Source organism: Chiloscyllium punctatum, chromosome 10 (genome assembly GCF_047496795.1).
Source record: "Chiloscyllium punctatum isolate Juve2018m chromosome 10, sChiPun1.3, whole genome shotgun sequence".
Taxonomy (NCBI): Eukaryota; Metazoa; Chordata; class Chondrichthyes; order Orectolobiformes; family Hemiscylliidae; genus Chiloscyllium; species Chiloscyllium punctatum.
The window spans coordinates 74,306,184-74,314,250 of NC_092748.1; the positions used below are offsets into that span (position 1 = coordinate 74,306,184).

Genomic DNA, 8,067 nt, shown 5'->3' on the forward strand with positions numbered 1-8,067 from the left:
TTGACATTTCATGGAAGTTTTTGACAACTCTTAACAAAATGGACGATTCCAAGAGCTTTATACACCTTTTACAAATAATCTTCTCCACTGTTGACAAGCCACAATAGTATATTAATCCATCCATCCCTCCCCACAAATGATTTATGTTCCCCAACACTGGGGTGGCACGGTGGCTCAGTGGTTAGCACTGCTGCCTCACAGTACCAGAGACCCGGGTTCAATTCTCGCCTCAGGCGACTGTCTGTGTGGAGTTTGCACATTCTCCCTGTGTCTGCGTGGGTTTGCTCCGGTTTCCTCCCACAGTCCAAAAATGTGCAGGTTAGGTGAATTGGCCATGCTAAAGTTTCCGTAAATGTAGGGGAATGGGTCTGGATGGGTTGCACTTCATCGGGTCGGTGTGGACTTGTTGGGCCTGTTTCCATGGTGTAAGTAATCTAATACTTGATGTCCACTCTAAAGGATCCTGATCGCCATCATTCCTCAGGTATCCATGGACCACATTCCCAGAGGTACCTCAGCTGTCTACTCAGGTATCTTACCTATCCAAAAACAATACACAACGGGTAAAACTCCATGTTTCAGAAACTCCAAAGCACTCCAAAATCAGATCTTTTTGATAATTTAAATGGCCAGTTCTGTCCAGAAATTGTGCATGAGCAAACTATGGACTACCCTTCAGTCCCAAAATAAGAAATCAGTTTGGGTTGTCACATTGATTTCTCAACTTATTCCAGCATATCACCCCAGCTCAGACACTCTCTACAATGGTAAAAATCAGGCCTGGTATTTTAGTGGATCATACTATCATTCATATAAACGCCAATGAACATAGGTCAAACCTGTACAACCCTTCCTTACAAAACAAACCTTTCTTCTCAGGAAATCAGTTGAGTGAATATTTTCTGAAGAAATTCTAATGCAGTTATATTCTTTCTAAAGTGAAAAGATCAAAAATGTGTGCAGCACTCCAAATGCAGCCTAACAAAAGTACAACTGTAGCAAAATTTCAAAAGGTGCATTCCTCTTCCAATAAACGCCAATGTTCTTTTGCCATCTTAAATCACTTGCTGAACTTGCATTCTTTTGTGAGTAAAGGGGTATCGTCAGCTTCCTGTGAACTATATAGCTAAATCATACAGGGTGAGGTGAATGACATGGGCTTTAACAATATTTGTGCCAGAATCAGATGAGAAGTCTGTCTAGGTCAATCTCGCAAGCATCTCATTTTATCTTTTATATTTATGAAAAGCAGTAGTGAGATTCACAATAGGCAGCCACAAAATTTCAATTAATGGTGATTATTGCTCATTAAAAAATCTTTTTGATGCCCAGCTTACCTCATTAATATTCCTATCTGAATATGGTCTGTTAAAACAGCAGAAATAAAAAGCTGATATATTTGCATTAAATATTAAATTTCAAGAGTGCTTATTATGAGTTGCCAATCCTGTAAACTTCTTATCTATTTTCCTGTTAGATTATAGTCTCTTAACTCTTTATTTTCTATGTAAATTTATGGTCATAAATTTTATGTTCGTACTAACCAATTTCCTATAGTTTTTGATCCAACCTATTCATCTCAGCTGCCATGTTAATTTGGGCTTCCTGAATGCAGTATTGTGCTTTAGATTTGCATGACTCCACTCTGATTATTTCAGTGAGAAAGTGCATTCTCTTTGCTGTCATGGCTAACTTGCATTCCTAATTTCAATGTCAGGTATCAAAGGATGATCGAAGTGACATTGAAACCAGCTCTGACGAAGAAGATTCAACACCTTCTATGTCAAAAAGTGGACATAACAGCACTACCAATGGGACAAATGGCTACCTAAGTAGTGGTCTTTATTCCGAGGAACATTAGTTATTTGTATGGGAAGTACTTATATTGTGTTGCAACCCTGTTAATTGTATGTATGGCACGCACAGCCTGAAAATATGATCCAAGAAGTATTTCACAAAATGTGTTATTGAATGCGTTTTATCACCTATCTCAGTATCAGATAACGGTTTAGAAATATCAAACATTCTGATAGTGCACTGCCATTTCTGTATGAGAACGAATGACAATAAACATTATGTACATGTTGGCATGCTATATGTAGTCTAACTCAATGGGAATGGTATTTTCATATGTATTGTCTTTGTATATTACATTATTTATTTTTATATGTTTGAGATTTGTGGTAAAAGGGAATTTTCAGTGGTTTACTCTGCCAGTAATTCATTGGGAAGAGTAAAAGCCATTATAGATTAATTATGTTGTGCACAGCTCAATCTGCTGAAATTTGTGACCTGTCACATTTCGTAGACCACTTCTAGCTCTCAAGTACTGTGGTTTAGCCAGCAGTAGTGATATGTTCCATGCTTTCTTTTGTGTTATTTCCTTTCAAAATTTCAATGATATTTGAAAGAGGCCATTTTCCCCACTGGAAGTAAGCAAAATCTGAATGCTGGAGGCAAAGTGCTAAACTATATAACAAGATTGCTTTAAGTATGTTTCTGTGGAACAGTCCAATCACCTTTCAATTTGTGAAACTGATAAATAAAAAAAAAACACTTCTTTCTGTGTAACATCAATGCAAAATGTAACTATTTTGTTCCTTATTAGGATGAAACAAACCAACTCTATTGAGACTGGCCTTCAATGTCCCAAGGAAAAACACAGGATAGAAAGAAATGTATGGGTAGCTATCCAGAGAAAGCATCGTGAGGGTTGAATAGGCTAGTATGTGTTTTCTTTATACTTTGTTGTAATAAAATTAAACATAACATGTAAATAATTCACTTAAACCATGCTTTGTTATTCCTAGAATTTACTATCATAAAGGAAACAATGCATACATCCAGTTCTCATTTCAATTGACTGACTTCTGACCCAACCATGTCGCAGCAAAGAAGGTTAACATTTTCGAAGATCAGGAATACAAATTATTACTCATTAATAGAAAATGGGCATTACTGGCTGTATCAACAGTTATCACCAATCCCTTGGGGTGGCACGGTGGCTCAGTGGTTAGCACTGCTGCCTCACAGCGCCAGAGACCCAGATTCACACTGTCTATGTGGAGTTTGCACATTCTCCCCGTGTCTGCGTGCGTTTCCCCTGGGTGCTCCGGTTTCTTCCCACAGTCCAAAGATTTGCAGGTCAGGTGAAATGGCCAGGCTAAAATGCACATACTGTTAGGTGCAATGGTCAGAGGGAGGTGGGTCTGGGTGGGTTACTCTTTGGAGGGTCAGTGTGTACTTGTTGGGCCAAAGGGCCTGTTTCCACACTGTAGGGGAATCTAATCTAATCCTTGTTGCCCATGAGAAGGTGCTAATAAGCTGCTTTCTTGAGCCGCTGCAGACTCACAATGTCAATAGGAAGGGAGGAAGTTCCATGATTTTGATCCAGCAACACTGAAGGAACAGCAACACATTTCCAAGTCAGGATGTGGGTGACTTGGACAGAGACACGCAGGTGATAATGTTCTCATGTATCTGCTGCTCATGCCCTTCTGAATGGAAGTGCTCATGGGTTAGAAAGGTGTTGTTGAAGGTGCATCTTGTAGACGGTGCATACTGTTGTGGAGAAAGTTTTGGATGTCAAGAAAGTACAGGGCATTCTGCTAGAAAGTGTTTCATTAACACAAATTCGCTATAACACGATCGACGAATTGGGGACACCCTTTCTAAAGCGCCAAGTTTTAAAGCGTGTATTGGTTATAACGATTCCGGCCCCATTCGTTTAAATAGTGCTTCTATTATGAGATTTTCTTATTACACAAAATTGCATGAGAACAGAACTATTGCATCACAGCAGAACTGACTGTATTGTGGAACTGCTTGGTTGGTGTTGCAACAAGTTCTAGAGCATGAGTTTAAATACTATTGCTGGAATGTTACCAAGGCACCATTGCAGTACCCAATGCATCCATCCTTTTCTTGATATCGTGAAGAATGAACTGAAATGGCTGAAGACTTGTATCTATGGTTATCCACTCAACTGTTCAGGCTGATGACTGTTGCAAATGCTTCAGCTTTTTTTTTAATGCATTGATGTGCTGGGCTTCCCCTCATTTAAAGATGAGGCTACTTGTGGAGTCTCATTTTCCAGTGAGTTCTTTAATTTCTTTATCAGGAATTATTATTCCTTTACTTGAAGGCTGGTGGGAAGATTGGAAGGTGCTGGTATCAAACGCAGACTGCATTGGACTTCTCACTTTTTTGGAGTTTTCAAAATAGAAGTTGATAAGTATTTGTTGTATAAAGATTTCTAGGTTATGAAGTTGAGTTGGCAGATATGCCTGATCTCTTGAAGGATGCTTTGAGGACATCCCTGAATCATTCCCATTGTCCTCGTTAGGGTTTCCTGCATGAATGAGTTGCAAGTAAAGCAGTCATTTCAGAAGTCACGCATTAGGTACACAAACAATATGTCCTGCTGAGTGTTATGAGTAACAAAAAGAGAAATTGCTGAAAAGGCCCAGCAGGTCTGGCAGCATCTGCGGAGAGAAATCAGATTCAACATTTATCAGTGTTTCAATGGAAGGCAAGTTGACTTGGGACAACAAGCTGCTTGGATAACCTTTCTTGGCACTGGACTTGAAGTATCTTGTAGCCGCACCACTGATGGCAATTCTCTTGTGCCTTGAGGTGACTTCTACAAGCTGTCCTCAGGATTTTACATGTTTCAACAAGATCACCTCTCAATCTTCTACACTCCAATAGGCATAGGCACAATCTGTTCAACCAGTATTTCTAAAAAAACACCTTATTCATAGAAATGAATTAAGTCAATGTTCTCTGAACTGCTTTTAATACAATTATACCCTTTATTAAAAAATAGATAAAGTGTGGATGAAATCTTGGCTGAGTTAGCTAAATTTCTGTCTGGATTCAGAGGTGCACTTTGATGTATGAATATTGACACCTTTTTTTGGAGGAAATCTGGTTTTCTGATCTTGCAGCATTTCCTTCTGGCCTTTTAGCTATTGGGAACGTCTACTGTGCAAAACACACACAGCACCCCCCTCTGCAGGTGGGGTGCCTATTTTAAATAGGCTATAAATATATTTCTTCCTGCACACCATTTCAGACTAGTGCTATGGGATAATGGAAGCTCCTTAAAAACAAGATGATTTTGAAAATTTGTGAAAAAAATGGAAAGCATGGTGTAGACTCTGGAACATTTTGAAAGGTACATGAAAAATGTTTTTACATTTTCAAATTTCACTTTGATTGGATAAATATGTTTTCACTTCTGTGGTGCATATTAGGAATCTGGCTTTAATGGTAAATTGACCCTGACTTTACAAGTGCTGTGCATTGAGTAATTCGAGGTAGGATGGGATAGTATGGGTGTGCAGGAGTGAAGGAGATATGGATGTGTTTTAAGGGTATTTGAAAATTATTAGGAGCTGCTGGAAAAAAGTTAATAAGTGGTAGTGTTGAGGGTTGTGTTTGCCACTCCCAGATTCTCTTCACGTGTCTCAAAAGACCACTCAAATCTCCAGAAGCACCCCAAAATGTTCAGTAACAACTTATTTTACACCCATAGGTTGGGTTTGTTGTCAAGAGGCAATGTCGAGTCGTACGCTATCTAGCAAAATGTCATGTAGAATCATTCCTGAGTGATATCAAGCAAATGACAATCAGTCTTTAAGCAGCTGCAAGGCAGTCATTGACAGCCCAGACTTCAACTTGTTTCACTTTCCACTTGATAGAGAGTCGAGGAATAGGGAGAGAGAACAGTTAAATGCGTGGCTACAGGGATGGTGCAGGAGGGAGGGATTCCAGTTTCTGGATAACTGGGGTTCTTTCTGGGGAAGGTGGGACCTCTATAAACAGGATGGTCTACACCTGAACCTGAGGGGCACCAGTATCCTTGGGGGGAGGTTTGCTAGTGCTCTTGGGGGGGGGGTTTAAACTAACTCTGCAGGGGCATGGGAACCTAGACTGTAGCTTTAGGGTGCAGGACCTGGAGTGTAGGGAGGTTAGGAACATGGCATCAATCTCAAAGGAGGGTGCCTGTAAACAGGAAAGTGGCTTGAAGTGTGTATACTTCAATGCAAGAAGTATACGAAATAAGGTAGGTGAACTTGCAGCGTGGGTTGGTACCTGGGATTTCGATGTTGTGGCTATTACGGAGACATGGGTAGAACAGAGACAGGATTGGCTGTTGCAGGTTCCAGGGTTTAAATGTTTTAGTAGGGTCAGAGGTGGGGGTAAAAGAGGGGGAGGTGTGGCATTGCTTGTCAAAGATAGTATTACAGCGGTGGAAAGGACGATGGATGAAGACTCACTATCTGAGGTAGTTTGGGTTGAGGTTAGGAATAGGAAAGGTGAGGTCACCCTGTTAGGAGTTTTCTACAGGCCTCCTAATAGTCTTAGAGACGTAGAAGAAAGGATTGCGAGGATGATTGAGGAGAAGAGTGAAAGTAATAGGGTGGTTGTTATGGGGTCTTTAACTTTCCTGATATTGACTGGGAAAGCTATAGCTTGAGTTCGTTAGATGGGTCGGTGTTTGTCCAATGTGTGCAGGAGGGTTTCCTGACACAATATGTAGACAGGCCAACAAGAGGGGAGGCCATACTGGATTTGGTTCTGGGTAACGAACCAGGCCAGGTGTTAGAATTGGAGGTAGGTGAGCACTTTGGGGACAGTGACCACAATTCGGTGACTTTTACTCTACTGATGGAGAGGGATAAGTGTGCACTGCAGGGCAACATTTATAGCTGGGGGCAGGGAAATTATGATGCGGTGAGGCACGACTTAGGATGCGTGGCTTGGAAAAGTAGGCTTCAAGGCAAAGGCGTAATTGATATGTGGAGCTTGTTCAAGGAGCAACTATTGAGTGTCCTTGATAAGTATATACCTGTCAGGCAGGGAGGAAAGGGTCGTGTGAGGGAGCCGTGGTTTAATAAGGAATTGGAATCCCTTGTTAAAGGGAAGAGGGCGGCCTATGTAAAGATGAGGCGTGAAGGTTCACTTGGGGCGATTGTTATAAGGTAGCCAGGAAGGATCTGAAGAGAAAGCTAAGAGCAGCAAGGAGGGGACATGAAAAGTCCTTAGTTGGTAGGATTAGGGAAAACCCAAAGGCTTTCTATAGGTATGTCAGGAATAAAAGAAAGACTAGGGTAGGAATAGGTCCAGTCAAGGATAGTAGTGGGAAGTTGCGTGTGGAGGCTGAAGAGATTGGGGAGACACTAAATGAATACTTTTTGTCAGTATTCACTCAGGAACAGGACATTGTTGCCAATGTGAATACTGAGTCACAATTAATTAGAATGGACAGCTTTGAGGTATGTAGGGAAGAGGTGTTGGAAATTCTGGAAAGGGTGAAAATAGATAAGTCCCCTGGGCCTGATGGCATTTATCCTAGTATTCTCTGGGAAGCAAAGGAGGAGATTGCAGAGCCATTGGCCTTGATTTTTATGTCCTCGTCTAAGGAATAGTGCCAGAAGACTGGAGGATAGCAAATGTGGTTCCCTTGTTCAAGAAGGGGAGTAGGGATAACCCTAGTAACTATAGGCCGGTGAGTCTCACTTCTGTTGTGGGCAAAGTCTTAAGAGAGAATTGTAAGGGATAGGATTTATGAACATCTAGATAGGAATAATGTGATCAAGGATAGTCAGCATGGTTTTGTGAAGGGCAGATCATGCCTCACAAACCTTATTGAATTCTTTGAGAAGGTGACTAAGGAGGTGGATGAGGGTAAAGCGGTAGATATGGTGTATATGGATTTTAGTAAGGCGTTTGATAAGGTTCCCCATGGTAGGCTACTGCAAAAAATACGGAGGTATGACATTGAGGGTGAGTTGGAGGTTTGGATAAGGAATTGGCTGGCTGGAAGAAGACAGAGGGTAGTAGTTGATGGTAAAGGTTCATCTTGGAGTGCCGTTACTAGCGGTATTCCGCAAGGATCTGTTTTGGGACCATTGCTGTTTGTCATTTTTATAAATGACCTGGAGGAGGGGCTAGAAGGCTGGGTGAGCAAGTTTGCGGATGATACGAAAGTCGGTGGAGTTGTTGACAGGGAGGAAGGATGTGTCAGGTTACAGCGGGATATAGATAAGCTGCAGAGCT

At 41.2% G+C, this 8,067-nt stretch overlaps 1 protein-coding gene across 3 annotated transcripts in view; it reads left to right on the forward strand.

Annotated features, from left to right (window-relative positions):
- The window catches only part of cers6 (ceramide synthase 6), a 256,821-nt gene extending 254,726 nt beyond the window's left edge, over positions 1-2,095 (forward strand). For all 3 annotated transcript variants that reach the window (XM_072579520.1, XM_072579522.1, XM_072579521.1), the window contains one exon: positions 1,718-2,095. In XM_072579520.1, coding sequence (XP_072435621.1) covers positions 1,718-1,861 — 144 coding nt within the window. In that variant the 3' untranslated portion in view covers positions 1,862-2,095. The remainder of the gene's footprint in view (positions 1-1,717) is intronic.
- Positions 2,096-8,067: the final 5,972 nt, after the last annotated feature.